Source organism: Hordeum vulgare, chromosome 2H (assembly GCF_904849725.1).
Source record: "Hordeum vulgare subsp. vulgare chromosome 2H, MorexV3_pseudomolecules_assembly, whole genome shotgun sequence".
NCBI lineage: Eukaryota > Viridiplantae > Streptophyta > Magnoliopsida > Poales > Poaceae > Hordeum > Hordeum vulgare.
Window position 1 is genome coordinate 510,330,321 of NC_058519.1, and position 17,067 is coordinate 510,347,387.

A 17,067-nucleotide genomic window follows, 5' to 3' on the forward strand; every position below is an offset into this window, starting at 1 on the left:
AGGAGAGTAGAGTAGACAAGGATGTCGGATGTTTGTTGAATGCACCTGGTTTTCTCATAGCAATATCTGACCGTTTTCTTGTTTTGCAATGATTTCTACTTCCTCCGTACCTAAATAATTGAAGTTGTGAAGAACTAATTAACAGTGATGCCCAAAATCAGGGATGGTCAAAGTGAGTCACAGAGCAGTCCTCGTCTCGGCGACCAACTCCAAGGTGGTCAATTCAATTGGCACCCAAATATAAGAGCACTGATTCCATCAAGAAATGATGTTCAATGGAGGAGCACACGACTGTCAGTGTCAGGTCAGCAGAGAGTAGACAAGAATCAGAATTACAAAGAACAAGATGCGGCTTGAATCGATGAAACCTCGATGTACGATCCGGCAATTGAAAACAAAAACGGCAGACTAATCCCATGTCTTGAACCTGAATCACTGCACTACAAGCTGAATCTGCTCTGAGATCGAGTCATCAATAGTCAAGGATCGGCGACATGCCGTCAGGACGCCGTCGGACTCGGCGCATCCGGGGCCGGCGGCGGGGCAGGCAGCAACTCCGGCGGTGGCGGCACCAGCGCGACCGGAGGCGGCTGTGACGCGAACGCCGGCGGCGGTGCCAACGCAGCCGGAGGCGGCTGTGACGCAGATTCCGGCGCCGGTGGAGCAATTGCCGGTGGCGGCGGCACCAGCACGTCCGGGGGCGGCGGGGACGCAAATGTGGGCGGCGAGGGCGACGCAATTGGTGCTGGCGGCGGCTGCAGAGGGGGCACCAGCGGCTGCTGCGGCGGCGGCAAGGGGGTTTCTGGGGCAGGAAAGGTGGGATTGGGCGGCGGCGGCGGAGCGGTGGCCGCGGTGAAAGGCATGGACGGCTGTTGGCTGGCGGTCCCGGGGGGGACTGGCTGACACCCTTCGGCGGCGGTGGCGCAGGCGGCGCCGGAGTTGCGGCTGGACTTGGCGCGGTGGACGACGGCGCCGACGGCAACGATGAGACCGACGACGGCGAGCGCGGCCACGACGGCGAAGAAGATCTTGGTCGCCTTCCCCACGTAGCACCACCGCATGGCTGCTGCTCCCTCTCTCTCCGGTGGCTGGCACTGTGCTGGAAGGTGTGCTCGTGTGTGTGTGTGTGTACGTGTGTAGGCAGTAAACAGCGGCAGCGGAGGTCCTCTGCTCTATGTACTGGAGCTCAGACGAGGGACACCGCCCGATCGAAGGGGAGAACGGTCCAGATTTTACCCTGGGTGAAACAGTGGGGCTGCCCAGGCAGATCGGTTGACCCCTGCAGGCTGCAGGCTGCAGTGCAGGGTGGGTGCTCCTCTCAAGGAACCACCCCCATCCATGATCCGTCGTCCATCTATACGTCTGCTTTGGAACAAGCACAGCACTAATGAGGTGAAAACCTGGGTTCACGGCAGAGCCATCCTCTCGCTATGTATTCCATTTTCTCCTGCTGCCATGAAGAACCCACCTACTACCGTTTCCCTTTTTTAAGGGATGAAGTACATGAAGATATTTAAAGAAAAGGAAAACGAACCAGTGGAGAAAATGGGTGCACTTCTTTTTGAGAAAGAAAAAAGAAAAAAATAATGTATTTTCTTTCATAAGAGAAGAATCATGTGTGTGGTGTAAGAGCATCTACACTCGTACATCTCAAATCCATCTCAAATGTCTGGATAAGCGCCCCAATCACTGATCAATTACGATAAATCGACCCACACGAATGCCCTAAACGGATCTCAAACGTCCGGGTTGACCGAGAGCCCTCATATTCAGTCCAAATATGAGTCAAATATGGGGGTGCCACGACACGCCCATCGTGTCAGCCTCACAGCGTGGACATACGCAGAATCGTCCGAAAACCTAGCAGTCTGACGGACGCCTCCTCTGGTGGAGGGGGTGTGTGTGAACATCGTGTGGCGTCGGTCCGACTTGCCACCCGAGGTCAAATCCGGCTTTTAAAGTCGCTCCCCTAAACCTATCCCATCCACCTCCTCCCTCTCCACATTGCCAACCTGAGCCCATCAATGTCCTCTTTCCCGCTTCAGCACTCGTCCGCTACTTGAAAAGGGCTTATAGATGATCTCAAATCAGTGGCGGGCGCAGTATAGTACCCGCCACTGCTATTAGCAGTGGCGGGCTTCAAAATCCGTCCGCCACTACTATTGGCTTACGAGTGGTGGGTGCAAACTCACATCTTTCCAGATTTGTGATGGAACAAATGTTACCTGTGGGAGGCACAAAATTACACCCGTCACTGGTAGTTGAGTTAGCAGTGGCAGGCGGCGATAAATGTCCACCGTAATTTTTTTTTTTAAATTCACGATAAATCTTTAAAAAAATAGGAGTGGCATGCTGCAATACTTGTCACTACTTTCTAACTCAAATAGCAATGTCGGGCCTTGAAAATCACCCGTCACAAGCTCAGCGCACATAAACAGTTGTGCCATAGATTGATGATGTGCCCCACATCCATCCCACGCCCATGCATCTAAAGAAAAGGAGGGAAAAGGAAAAAAAAAAGAAATGGGACAGAAACAAATTCCCTCTCTCTCTCTCTCCCTCATCTCTCCCTCTCCCTCTCCCCCACGAACTCCTCGACAACGCCACTACCCATGCCGTCCGGTTCCGGCGAGCTCCGGTTACGGGATGCACACTCTCGTGCCCTCCAAGGTCCGACCCTCCCTCCCCCCGGCCATATCAGACGCTCAAGGCCTCTCCCCACCCCTATGGTTAGGTTTTCGAACGCCTCCCCTGTTCTTTGCCAGGATTCGCCACAACCAGCGACGGTGAGGTCACAGGGTACTGAATCCAACACATGTGTGGCCCAGGTTGGTCCTCTCCTCCTTGTTTGCCCCACCCTCTCCTCCCCACCTCACCTCAATTTCTATTCGTGTGATTTCCTTTGTTGCGGATCCATGGCGCGAACGGAACATGTTAGTGAGCAGCACAAGGAGGAGGAGCTCAAGCACGACCAACGCGACACACATTGCAGCTCCCCGCCCCCCCCCCCCTCCCTCCGCAGATCATCATCCACAAGCAAATGAATGGATTAATAAAATATTGTTAGTGAGTAGAATTTATTTTTATTATGCAGATTTGGAAGAGATCTAGCATTGATACAGAATAGTGTAGATTTAATGAACTTTTTGTAAACATCTATTCTTAACTCCCTTGCAAATTAGGTAAAGATATTATGTATAGCCATGATTGAACCCAGTTATGTGATTCTCTATTTTAAAACAACAACAACGGCAACAGGATGATTGCCTTGTGCTAAACTCTCGTCATTGAGCAGTAGCAGGATGGATTTGGTTCATATTTTCCTATCTACCATTTGCTTTATAGAAAAAAGATGAAGCCTCTTCAATTCAATTCAATTTCGCATGCATATGTGACATGTTGTTGATGCTCCCTCTCTCTCAAATGTTTGTTTGTTTTTCAAGACTTGGTAGTATGTTGTATGAATTGTATTCTATTTCCTGTGCACATGTCATCATCTTATACATCTAGAAGATTTCTTATCTTGTGTTGTCATGATAAGACTGAGAGAACAATGATATATTGATACGTCTCCAACGTATCTATATATTTTTATTGTTTCATGCTGTTGTATTGTCATTCTTGGATGTTTTATGATCATTTTATAGAAACTTCATATCATTTTTTTTGGACTAACCTCTTGACATAGTGCCTAGTGTCAGTTGTTGTTTTCTGTTGTTTTTTTCCTTTATGGAAAATCCATATCAGATGAGGTCCAATTGCCATGAAACTTTACGGAGATTTTTTTGGACCAGAAGGAAACTTGGGAACCAAGAACGAGCAGCTGAAGAGGCCCGGGGGGGCACTAGACATCAGGGCGCGCCAGAGGCCCCTGGCGTGGCTTCGTGTCTAGTGTGTGCCTCGGGCACCCCCTCCACCGCCCCTGAGCTCTATAAATACCCCAATATTCAGAAAATCCTAGAGGAGTCGACGAAAAATTGTTTCAGCCGCCGCAAGTTCCAGAGCCAAGAAAACCAATATAGAGCCCGTTCCGGAGAGGAACACGATCACGGAGGGGTTCACCATCCTCATTGGTGCTCCTCCGATGATGCGTGTGTAGTTCATATCAGACCTACGGGTCCGTAGGCAGTAGCTAGATGGCTTTATCTTTCGTTTACAATGGTCTCTTGGAGATCCATATGACGTAACTCTTTTTTGTGGTGTGTTTGTTGGGATCCGATAAATTGTGAGTTTATGATCAGATCTATGAAAACATATTCATGCTTGATTATTATAGCCTTGTATTTCTTCTTTGATGTTTTTTTCCTGGACAACTGGATCTTTTATCTTGCAATGGGAAGAGGTGCTTTGTGATGGATTCGATCTTCCAGTGCTCACCCAGTGACAGAAAGAGACATGGCACGCATGTATCGTTGCTATCAAGGATAAAACGATGGGGTCTATTCCTACATGAATAGATCTTCATTACATCATGTCATCGTTCTTAAGGCATTACTTTGTTTCTTCATGAACTCAATACACTAGATGCATGTTGGATGACACTCGATGTGTGGAGTAATAGAAGTAGATGCAGGCGAAAGTCGGTCTACGTATATTGGACATGATGCCTATATACATGATCATTGCCTTCAATATCGTCATAATTATTTGCTTTTCTATCAATTGCCCAACATTAATTTGTCTACCCACCGTTTGCTGTTTCTCGATAGAAACCACTAGTTAAGCCTATGGCCATGGGTCTACTTCATATCATCTATTTGCAATCTCTACTTTGCTATTTTCTTTTCTACTTTATTTTTCCCTTTGGTTTTCATATATATATTATCAAAAATCCAAAAATACCTTGTTGCGTTCTATTTGATATCACTCTTATTTGCATCTATCAATCTATCCTCACTTCACCCACGAGGGATTGACAACCCCTTCATGCGTTGGGTTGCGACGATTTGCTATTTGTGTGCATGTGCTGCTTACATAGTCTTGTGGATCTTCCTACTAGATTGATACCTTGGTTTCTTAACTGAGGGAAATACTTACCGTCGTTGTGCTACATCACCCTTTAAGCTTGGAGGGAAACCAACGCGTCTGCGAGCCGTAGTCAGTGATCAACTTGGGCAAGAGGACCCTGCTTGTAATATGGTTCAGTGCCAAACACTGGCTCTTCATGCTCGCTCTCAATGATCATGTTGTGCAAGATGACACAACCAGTGATGACTTCTCACATTTGATCTTTCGACCAGGTCTGAGCGGGGTACCGGACAACAGCAAATCGAGATTGGAGCACTCCAAATGCCCAGTCAACATCCTTCCTGCAAGCTTCTTGACACTTGGCAAAGTAGGAGTTCTTGCATCCTCGCGCAGGGTGTAGAGCAACCAATAGCCTTCAATTCGATGCCTCTGCTTTGCCTTCAGCCGGGCCGGCACCGAGCCACCTCGCTGTGGCTTTGCGTTGCCCGCGAACAGGCTGGCCAGAGCGGCGAGGACCATGAGGTGCTCTTCGTCTTGGGCCTCGACATCGGCTTCCTCCTAAACCAGCGCCGTGAATGCCTCCTCATCGTCGGAGTCCATCACCGAGACAAATCGACGAACGCCTCGCGGGCGTGGTCGGAGCGCCGGAAAAAATTGCCCCGAAAGCAGGGCGAAGCCGCGGCGAACCCTCCCTTTCTCGTCAGGGAGATGGCCTTTCTAGCAGCGGTGGGTAGGTGGGCGAAGCCGGGGTCGGTACGGCGGCAAAAGGTGTAGTGCGCGCGAGGGGCCAATTTGGAGGTGGAAAACTGTTTTCCGCCTAATAGTGGCGGCCCACACGCCGTTTTCTCTTTCGCTGGAGCCTCCAAGCGCTCGTTGGCGCACTAGGTTCGGCTTGTGATAGCTAGGCCTAAAAATGGGCCCAACTGGCAAAAATCGGCGTCCTCGAGGTGCGACTGGGCGATTTTTCGGTGCCAGTGGAAAGAAAACACGCCCTAGGGGGCTTGTTGGGGGCGCGGCTTGAGATGCTCTAGGAGCATCTCTAGTAGACCCGTATAGAGCTGCCCCGCAAAAGTCGTTTGCAGGTCGCAGAAAAACGCTTTTGCGGGGTCTGCTCGGTCGCTGCCCATGCCAGCCCGCAAAGCGTTTTATTCCCATTACTTATTCAGGCATGAAAACATATTTTAGTTGCTTCTTTATTTTCTTCAAATGCATTGGATACATCATAATTCATCAAATCTTTGCCAAAACAGCAAGACCAAAGAAAACAAAAACCACAATCAGACATTTTAGAAGATATCCAACTTTCATAACTGCTCCCACTAGTTGGATCAACATCTTATCCATGCTCTCATTGTTGATCTGGGGTCCTTCAACTTGCATTCTTCATTCTTTGGCTTCAATTCTAAAAAATATACGTTGCTTCCCCTCTAATTTTTTTGTAATTGCACATGCAGCTGCATCGTTAGATTCAACTATACTAAGGAGTGCACAAACATCTATTAAGTTTCTTTCTATCAATAAATCGATGTACTCTTCTTTCCAATACCAAAATGAGCATCCACCTTCCTACATAGATGAAGACCTCAATAAGCTACTCTAATTTACCCAAATAAGTTGACAAAGTCGTAGAGGAAGAAAATCATACCCTGCCGTTTTTGCATTTGAAGAATACACATCTGAGGTGTTGTCGTGTGTTGGATGTGAGCTGCAACGGTGTTTATAGGCAATCGTCACACTGTATGAGTGGCACGGCAAGCCGGCGAGCCGCTGAGCGACCATCGGGCCCGGGCGACGACCGGAAGAGTCCTTGCCGGCAAACCTACGCCGACGACTTAAGGATGAACCAATACCTGCATGCGGCGCTGGAGGTTTGTCAGGGCTGTGCGGGTGCTCCCCGACCAATCCATGGCTGTGGCACAGCTGCCGGTGGCCGAAATAGGCAGATCCGATGATCGCGACAAAACAGTCGCCGATTTGTAGATTTCTGGCAAGCTGAGGCACGAGGGCGTGGGAGGTCGATCTAGGGCCTGCGGCGGCCCACTGCCGTGATCCCGGTGGCTGGTGTGGCCGGAATCAAAGACGGTGCCCGACGGTGGTGGGTGGGGGGAAAAGCGCATGTGAAATGTCCCACCAACCAACCGCTTCTAAAAATATGCATGCATCGACGGATCGGGAGGGAAAACCTGCATTTTCGCGGGGTGGGTGGGCATTTTGCCATGCCTCGCAAAACTTTTTACGGGTCGAACGCGGTTACGGGATCTGGTCTAGCAGCGTTTCTTGTCACCATCTGTATTTTGACGATTATTTTACAGATTCGACCCTTTTACGGGATGCTCTGAGCACATCAGCACAATTTGGCATGGCCCTCTCCAGCGCGTCCAACACAATTCAACCAAAAACACAAAATATAATGAAAGGAAATTCCACCACAGTTCCACAAAAAGGAAAAGATAATAATTTCAGAGCTCTTTCTCACACCAGTCATCTTCCATCTGCCGCCCGCGCTATCCAGTCCCACGGCGCACATGGCAAGCACCTACCTCTCAAGCTTCCAGGCCGCCGCCGCCGCCACTAGCGGCGGCGCTTCAACGAGGCCGAGACCAAGGCCAAGGCCAAGAGTGGTGACATGCCACACCTCCGAGCCATCGGGCAGGCGATCAGCCTGCCTCAGTCTAGGCCTCGGCCTTGCCACCGCCGCTGTGCTCCACACGACACCCGCCCGCGCCACCGCTGACGGCGACGAGGAGCCGGAGCCGGCCAATAACGGCTGGTGGCTCACCGAGTTCCCCCTGCCGGTGCCCAAGATCCGCAACAGTACCGCCACTCTTCCATTCCCATATTCCCATACATGCTATAGCACCTCATCCTCATGATGCATCTCGTTCCTAGCGAGGCCTCACCTTCAGGCTTCAACTGCTGAACTGAACCGGCACTGATGAATGTGGTGCAGAGGAGATCAACAATGGCGAGACAGGGACGCGATCCTTCGTGAAGAACGGCATCTACATGGCGGACATCGGGCCGAGCTTCGCGGCGCACGCCTACCGGGTGCGCAGCTCTGCCTTCGACCTGCTGGCGCTGGAGGACCTGCTCGGCAAAGAGGCCTCCAACTATGTCAACAAGTACCTCCGCCTCAAGGCCACCTTCATATACTACGACTTCGACAAGCTCATCACCGCCGCAGACCCCGACGCCAAGCCACCGCTTCTTGACCTCGCCAACCGGCTCTTCGACAGCTTCGAGAAGTTGCAGGCCGCCGTCACCACCAAGGATGACACCGACATAGGATCCTGCTATGCTGACACAAAGCTCATACTGCAGGAGGTCATGACAAGAATGGCATAGCCAGGACCCAGGAGAAACAGTTCTTTCACGAACTGAAACTCCATCCAGGATAGCCTCAGTTATACCATTGTGCGTGATGTAATGTACATGTACATTTGGTGATACTGATAAATTGGTAAGAGATACCACACAAGCAGGTCAGTGGAATACTTCTTCCCAGCAATTCATGAGAGTTAATACAAGCCAAGCCATAAAAGGCTGAATGCCAGTACACCTACAGAGCTCAACTACGCTATAGTAGAGTATCAAACACCGATACAGATTAGATGATTGAAACGGAAACGTCAGCACGCCACACCTGACTGACTGTTAATATAATCAGCAAGAACAAACAACAAAGCAAATGAGAATATACAACCTCTAAATGCGGTGCAAATGATGGATTGCATCCCTCAATTATCAACAAACAAACAACACACGTACATTACTGATGGCCCATGGATGGGATGGGATTTGACAGTGAATTGACTGCGTAGACTCATCCTTGTGACAAGCTGCGCATTTGAGTCTGACGACGAGGGACGCCGATCTCACAAGAGTTCACCCGAGCAGCAAAACGAAGCGAGCAAATAGACTCGCTTGTAGAAGACACTTCCGGGGATAGATTCACAAACATTAGCGTCTTCGAGTCTCCACCCAGGCATGGCTGTGTACAAGGAAAACAGTTGTAGATTGTAAAATGGCACTAAATTATATTGAGACTGCACACCCTAATTTCGGTACTATGAAGTTACCTGGAGTAGATACGTCAGCTTGGAGTTCCTGAATGGAATGTGTTCCTCTTTCTTAGCAATGGAGAAGATAACATCACTCAAGGACGACAAACTCTTGTTAATAGCCTAAATAGTTGAAGTTAACACCATATATGAGCTAAGGATGTTACAAATGTACACTTAAATCACAAAACAAAGGGATAGCAAATTACCTGGGTTTCCTTGAGTCTATCCCCTGTGACACCACTTTTGTTAAGCCGTTCACTGCCTGCAAGATCAATTAAATTGAGAACACCTTGCACTTGTTGATCAGTTCCCTGCACAGAATAACAATGCGAACATTGAGAACATATTATGCATTAACTGAATTTATCAGTAAAAGATTACACACCTCATTTACACCAAAAATCCGAAGCGTGAAAACACAGTGACTTCTAGATGATTCTTCATTCATTTGTGTTTTTCCAACTGATCTGCAATTAAGAACGAAAAAACAAATACTGGTTGAGTAGCATATATACATGCAAGTACAAAAAAAATGAGACACTGCAATCAAATTGGACACTTTTTAAAGAGTTGCTCTGAGTAAATCAAAACATATATAGCATAACAAAAAAACATGGTACTAAACATCAATTACAAGAGTACAAAATATATGTTTGGAAAAGTTTTAGTTCAAATCAAGGAAATGCTGCTTTTAACTTATTAGAACTTGCATCCACAATACGATTTTGCATGTGCTGTCACAACTTATCATTGTTAAGCAAAAAAAAAAAGGATCAATGGTAGTTTCATTGAATGTCAAAAGAACTTCGAGTCAACCTGCTTTGTGCAGCCCGCTTGAGCAAAGAAGAAACTTCGTTGATACTTCGTACATCAACGATTGTGAGGTCAGACACCTGGGTATTACCATTGGAATCATGTTTGATATTATATTTCGAAGCAGCACCATCTTGGATGGATGTGCGACTTGCCGCTAACAAGTCACGTATAGTCTCATTGTATATTTCTAGCATTGAAGCCTACAAAAAATAAGCTCAAATTAGGATTAAAGACAGAGAATATCGGGTGAGTCTTTAATTCAAATAAGTAACAAATCAATTGGAACGCACCTGCATCTTATATTTCCATCCTTGTGACATAAGAGATTGACTAGTTTCAAAAATTTGTTCAAGCGATCTAGGTATTAACCCTTTCTGATCATTGAACTCAGGATTTCCCATCATAGTGTGCGTCTTACCAGAACCAGTTTGCCCGTAAGCAAATATGCATACCTATATAGTTCGAGATCGGTTAGTTCCATAATACATCATCATTTGAGAACAAAAAATAGTTTTTTCTTAAATTAAAATAATTATTTTACTTTCAATTACATTCAATTCAAGAAATAAAAAACAAGCAAGTACTTGGCTAAAACAATTAGATGGAGTGTACAGTGATTAAAGGAGTACTTTTAAAACAGTTATTTTTTCTCAATTTTGTGCATAATTTAATTCATTATTTATCGGTTCTGAAAATACAACAATAGTTATACCACCACTAAAAATACCTTATAGCCATCAAGTGCACTTTGAACCAACTGAGAAATTTCAGTAAATACATCTTCTTGGGATGCCGAATGATCAAACACTTTGTCAAACGCAAAGGAATACGCTTGTGCTAAAATGAAAGGAAAGTATATTGCAGAAGTTAGAAAGTATCATACATAAACATATACTGAGTAGTAAAAAAAAGTAAATGTAACATACTGTTATGCATCAACTCGACACCACGACCTATGTTTTCTCCATTATTTGGATAAGAAACAGCTCCGGATTCATTTGACAATAAAGGCCGGACTCGGCAGAAAACGCGAATGTTTCCTTTAAGCTCCTGCAATACATTAATCTTATAAATAAACATACTATATGAGATTAGTATGAGTATTTAAAAGAATAAATCATTACGAGTATAGTGTTATGTAGTTTCTTCCGCAACTTCTCCCCATCCACAATTTTTTGCTCAGCTTCTGTAAGACGTAACTGTAGGTCCTCCAACATTCTCTTTTGGTTTTCATATTCACTCATTGTCTCCATAGTTGTTAAATTAGATCTCTGGATAGCAAACAATTCCAACCATTACACAAACATGCATATCATATATTGAAAGTATGGTAATGTAATCTAAATAATAACAAGCATGCAGAACTGTTATAAATATTATAATCAAGGACATAATAGTGATACAAATGAATTACACTTTGCAGCTCCTAGCTATAAATGCTTATTCTGAGGCTAATTGTTAATATTTAAAAAAACAGAAATGTCAAATCAGAAACTATGGGTATGTTTGATTCTAGCCTATAACAACCCTGACAATATTGGCTTTCCAATTATTTGGCATGGGATTCCAACGCCCAGGGTTGGCAAAAGATTTGGCAAGAATCTATGAAGGAAGGAACCAAGGACCCGTTGGCAGCCAAATATTTGGCAACAAACCAAACATAAAAGTGATTTGGCGTGACCAATAGTTTGCAGATTCTACCAGCTGAAAAGAACATTTCCTGTAAAAATACACACCTTCAACTTTTCATTAGCCGATGCAAGTTGAATTTGCAGTGTTTTTATCTGCTCATTTTGGTTTGAACAAGTTTCCTGCATGATTGAAACAAATAAGTCAACATAATTGAAATTGTTAACATTATAACTGAGTGTGTATAATCATCATACCTCAAGTAAATCACATCGTATCATGACATTCTCTAATTCTGTCGAAGACTTTCCTGTCAGTTCCTTGAACGCACCCAAGTCACTCAGCAATGAATTTATTTCAGCTGATTTATGATCACGGTCATCCCTTACTTGCTGTAATTCACCTCTAAGAGCTTCAACCTCATTCAGTAAATTATTTTTTTGTTTCAAAGCTTCATTCTGTGAAGACTGCAGAAAGTAAAAGGGTTAGCTATGAGCATGTAACTTGCAAATGTAAGAAGAAAGTTTAAGACATAAAGAAATGCAATTCAAAGATGAAAACTAAAATATTACCTTTGTCATATCAAGCTGCAACTTTAATGAGTTAGAATGATCTTTCAAACCATTCATTGTTTCAACCATAGTATTCTTCTCCTTTTGCAGCTTTTCTATTGTTTCAGCATTCTTTGTTGCATCAGCTTGGAGGTTGCAATTATATTGCTGCAAGCTAGTGTTGTATTCCTGAAGCCTCTTATTTGTATCTTGAAGCATCTTGATCTAAACATAATAGAAATACTGTTAAAACATGAACAATTGTGAATAAACAATTTAGTAGCAAAGATATTGAACAACAATAATACCTGATCATTGAGACGCTTCTGCTCCAACTTAACTCTGTTGAGTTCTTCTGAAAGCTCATTTCTTGAAGATTCTGCAGCAATCCTAGCCTCCTTCTCGTCTCCATAAGATCGAAGGCATTCCTGCACTTTACAAAGTTGTGATTACAGATTGCTTCTTGATCCATAAAAGAAAAAATAGCAAAATGTACAAGGCACAACACCATTTGTTCAGCTTCCACTTTCTTTAGGCTCTCTCCTAAAGTGGCGTATTGTTTCTGAAGCTCCTCTTTCATTGAGACGGATTCTTGGATTTTGCACTCCAACTGAGCCACTAGATGGCACCATACCAATTCAGTCAGTAGGGTCAACAATTGTAAAAGTTTGAACACCAACAGATGAAGAAGTGTTACCAATTTCAGCATGATGTTTGTCTGCAGCATCGATTAGGCCATTGAGTTTCCCGATTTCAGCAAGGTTTGCGTCCTCCCGCTCAAGCAACCATTTAATACAGGCACGCAGCTTCTTGATGTACTCGATCATCTGCTCACTCCTTCCCTGCGGAAGAAATCGCATAATTGGTGTTGTTTAGAAAACAGCCAAAGACCATAATGGTCAGTTCAGAATAGCAGGAAATAGTAACTCATCAGCAACACATGTTAGAGGCAGGACTAGTTTACCAAATCATGGAATTTCACTTATGCATTCATCACCCCGTAGAGGCATGGAATGCAAAGGGCAGGACAAACTACAACCTGGGCGCCAGATTAGTGCAGTGGAACAGGTTCTAAATCGTTGTTGCAAGCTAAAAAACAGAATTTCGTGTCTCGGGCTACCCAAAGGGTAGGACCGAGAGGACATGAAAACAGCAAACAAGAGGCAAGGCAATTCCACCAAAGCGGGAGAATCCACCTGATATTCTGTTGTCTGTTGCGAAAAAAAAGAGCATACCTTGTAGTCCATCTTGTTTTTGCCCTTAATCTTCTCGTTGAGGAGGGCGTCGACGTCTTCCCTCCCGGCGAACTCGATGGGGGCCTCCGTGGGGGGAGGCGCGGCGGCGTTCTGCGAGGCCGTGGAGAGCGGCGGGCGCGGTGCCGTGCCCGCGGCCGTGCGCTGGCGCTTGGACTGGGTGTCGTTCTCCTTGAGGCGGGGCATCGCCGCGCGGGCGGCACGGTCGCGCGTGGCCATGGCGGTGCGGGGGCGCGCGGAGGAGGAGCCCAGGGGCGGTGGATCTTAGGGTTGGTGCGCCGGGAGGAGGAGCGCAGCGCCGGATCTTAGGGGTTTTCTTTTTTGAAATGGCGAATCTTAGGGTTGGGCGCGGGGTGGAGGAGCGTAGGGGCGGAGGCAGCGGGATTTGGTTTTGAAGAACGAGCGGGGTGTGTGTTACTCTGTTTGAGCCTGAACGTCCAGGAAGGAAAAGAAAAACAGTTCAGCCTGAAGGCTTAAACAACGCACAAGTGCACAAGGCCATAGCCATATCGTCACCTATCTACGCCCTGTCCATGTATGTTTCTCACATTTTCTACTGGACCCTCATTTAGGGTTTTCTCTACTCCGCCATCGATATCGCGTCTTGAGTGAGAGTCTTGGGTGACAAGGCTATTGTCAGCCTACTTTCCCTTACGCTCCTGCAACATTGTTCGCCTACTTTCCCTTACACCTCTGCGGTTAGGGTTTCTTTTCTGAGAGGCCATCCGATCGCCCCAGAGTCCTACCCATCGGAGTCCGGCCAGATCGGCGCCCCTCGCCGGCCATGGCAGCCCTCCAGTCCAAGACCTGATGGCTTCCACTTCGGATGCCAACTCTGCTACGAGCGGCCGCTGGAAACTTCGATCTAGAAAATTTCTTCGATCAACTGGACCTCAATGACGAGGAGTTCAATGATATGGAGATTGACGAAGTGGATCCGGGTATCAAGGAAAGTGTGAGGTGGCTAGCCCTAGCTAGGGTTCGCACCGATAAAGACTTCTCTCAAGCTGCCTTCTACAAAGATATGAGGGCGGCGTGGAACCCAGCGCAAGGGGTGAGATTTCGGCCTGTCAGCCCCAATAGATTCAACGTCCAGGCATCATGCTTGGGTGATTGGAAACGCATAATGATGCAAGGCCCATGATTGTTCCGTAACTTGGTGGTGCTGCTCTGCCCGTATGATGGTTTTATTAGAGCGGAGGATGTCGTGGTCGATCACAATGCCCATGTGGCTCCAGATACACAAGCTACCGGACCCTTATTGCAAGAAGGAAATTGTTGAGAAACTCCTCAAAGGTGCTGGCGAAATTCTGGAGATGTGTCTGAACGGCAACATTTGTGGCGACTATGTAAGGGTGAAGGTGAACCATGACATCCAACAACCCCTTACCAAGTTTGTGAGTATAGTCCGTGCTAAAGAAAGACAGGTTTATCTTGTTCATTATGAAAAGATAGCCCGGTTCTGTAAGTTTTGTGGCCTAGTTGGTCATGAGCATAAGGAGTGTGGCTTGGGAATTCATGGTGAAAAGAAGCTGAAGTTTGGGGACTCGATGTATGCCGATGGCCCAAACAGATCACGATCTGAACCAAACTCTAGCAGAGAAAATGGTCCTTGCCGGATAGAGAAGAATGGGGATCCCATTGCTCCGACGGATCTAGGGCTGAGGAATAAGGACCCCGAAACTTTGGATACGGCAACAAGCCCATTGAAGAATCCCGGGGTTAGGATGGAGGTGGATAGATACGCAAGGAAGAGGATGAATGTGGACAACGATGGTGCTACAACTTTGGACACCCCTAATAACCCGAAAGCTTTTCTGGCCATCACCGATGGTAGTGGGAAGGATCTGAGGGAGACAGACTCGCCGACGAGCAGCTCCTCAAGCAGCAAGCGAGTAAAACTCTCAAAAGGAAGTGGCAATAATGAGATACTGGCGGCCTCCCTCACGGAGGACCGCCAGGTGCAATGAATAGCCTATCTTGGAACTATCGGGGGAACCATCGGACAGTTCTTGAGGTCTTGGCCCTCTCAAAAGCCAATAACCCCAAATTAGTCTTTCTATGTGAGACTAGGCAAGTATGTGCGGAAGTTGAGAAGTTGTGATGGAGACTTGGTCTGAAAGGCTTCCATGGCGTTAGCAGCGATGGTAGAAGCGGCGGCTTAGCACTCTTTTGGGATGAGTCGTTGTCTATGACAGTTCTAGAATCATGCACTCAATTTATTGATGTCACAGTGGTGTGGATGGTGGTTCAGGTTTGTCTTGGTGAGACACCTTTGTCTATGGGGAGCCTCGTGTGGAGAACAGACACCGCATGTGGGAGCACTTATGTAGGCTGCGGGCTAACTCGCGTGAGCCTTGGTTGGTGTGTGGCGACTACAATGAGGCACTGTGGCAGCACGAGCACCTGTCAAGGACTGTGCGGTCTGAAGCTCACATGAATGCATTCTGGGAGTGCTTGGAAGTTTGCAAGATAGAGGATCTCGGCTTTTGTGGCATTCCATTCACGTACAATAATGTACAGGCAGATGATCACAATGTCCAGGTGCGCTTGGATCGAGCGTGTGCACATGAGGCTTGGCGGGACACTTTCCCGCTGGCAAGGGTCCTTCATATTGCCACCTCATGTTCTGACCATTGTACCCTCTTGATTACACTGGAGGGTGCGCAGGACCGAAGGCGTCGGGCATCTTGCCCATGTTACAAAATAATGTGGGAGTGTGACCTCACTCTCCCCGACGTAATAGCCGGGGCTTGGGACAAACATAGGTGAGCCAACAGCTTGGGCTCACTGGCTACCTCCATGAAAGAGGTGATGAAGGAACTAAGACAGTGGAGCAGTAAAAAAATTGGTAATGTGCTGAAAGAAATTGAGGTGCTCCGGTCGCAACTCATGGAGCTGCAGCTATCGGGGTCATATCATGCCCAAATTTGATCCAAGATGAACTAGCTCGACAAGTTGTTGAATAGAGAGGAGATGCTTTGGCTACGGTGCTCGGCTAAAAAAGGGCGAACGGAATACCAAATATCTGCATAGGAAAGTTGTATGGTGTGCTAGAAGGAACCATATCCAGCGTTTACTAAAGAATGATAGCGCATGGTGTAATGTTCCTACCGAGATGGAAAGGATGGCCCACTCCTACTTCAAGGAGATCTTTACTAAGGATCCAACCATCTCCGCGGATGAGATCCTTGATTGTATCACGCCTAAAGTCACCTTAGAGATGAATGAGTCATTATGTAAACCTTATATTGTGGAGGAGATTTCAAATGCTCTATTTCAAATTGGCCCAGTGAAGGCCCCCGGCTGTGATGGTTTTCCAGCTAGGTTTTATCAACGGAATCGGGCGCTGCTAAAAGATGAAATTGTTGCGGCAATCCAGGAGTTCTTCTCAATGGGTGTTATGCCTACTGGTGTTAATGACACAATGATAGTGTTAATTCTGAAAGTCCCTCACCCAAAGGAGCTCAATGACTTTCGCCCAATCAGCTTGTGCAATGTGATATACAAAATTGTTTCAAAGTGTATGGTGAACAGACTGCGACCCCTCCTCACCGAGCTCATCTCTAAAAATCAGAGCGCATTCATTCCTGGGAGGCTTATTTCTGATAACTCATGTTGGAAATATGCCCTAGAGGCAATGATAAATAGTTATTATTATATTTCCTATTTAAAGATAATCGTTTATTATCCATGCTATAATTGTATTGCATGAAAACATAGATACATGTGTGGATAAATAGACACAACAATGTCCCTAGCAAGCCTCTAGTTGGCTAGCCAGTT

At 46.5% G+C, this 17,067-nt stretch overlaps 3 protein-coding genes across 3 annotated transcripts; 1 reads left to right on the forward strand and 2 right to left on the reverse strand.

The window, feature by feature from the left end:
- Window positions 1-227: 227 nt before the first annotated feature.
- On the reverse strand, window positions 228-1,334 carry LOC123430371 (extensin-like). Its single transcript, XM_045114236.1, has one exon. It carries the CDS (start codon window positions 1,059-1,061, stop codon window positions 501-503), a length of 561 nt encoding a protein of 186 aa, XP_044970171.1. The 5' UTR covers window positions 1,062-1,334; the 3' UTR covers window positions 228-500.
- A 6,057-nt stretch (window positions 1,335-7,391) lies between these two features.
- Window positions 7,392-8,476, forward strand: LOC123426904 (photosynthetic NDH subunit of lumenal location 3, chloroplastic-like). The gene is made up of 2 exons (XM_045110811.1): window positions 7,392-7,782; window positions 7,919-8,476. The coding sequence occupies exons 1-2, from the start codon at window positions 7,494-7,496 to the stop codon at window positions 8,311-8,313; spliced, it is 684 nt and encodes a 227-aa protein (XP_044966746.1). The 5' UTR covers window positions 7,392-7,493; the 3' UTR covers window positions 8,314-8,476.
- Window positions 8,452-13,669, reverse strand: LOC123426903 (kinesin-like protein KIN-14N). Its single transcript, XM_045110810.1, has 16 exons — window positions 13,264-13,669; window positions 12,726-12,870; window positions 12,537-12,646; window positions 12,337-12,456; window positions 12,050-12,253; window positions 11,735-11,944; window positions 11,585-11,659; window positions 10,973-11,119; window positions 10,775-10,898; window positions 10,576-10,685; window positions 10,139-10,300; window positions 9,849-10,048; window positions 9,418-9,499; window positions 9,239-9,343; window positions 9,048-9,152; window positions 8,452-8,959 (listed from the first exon to the last, which is right to left on the reverse strand). The coding sequence occupies exons 1-16, from the start codon at window positions 13,498-13,500 to the stop codon at window positions 8,792-8,794; spliced, it is 2,304 nt and encodes a 767-aa protein (XP_044966745.1). The 5' UTR covers window positions 13,501-13,669; the 3' UTR covers window positions 8,452-8,791.
- Window positions 13,670-17,067: the final 3,398 nt, after the last annotated feature.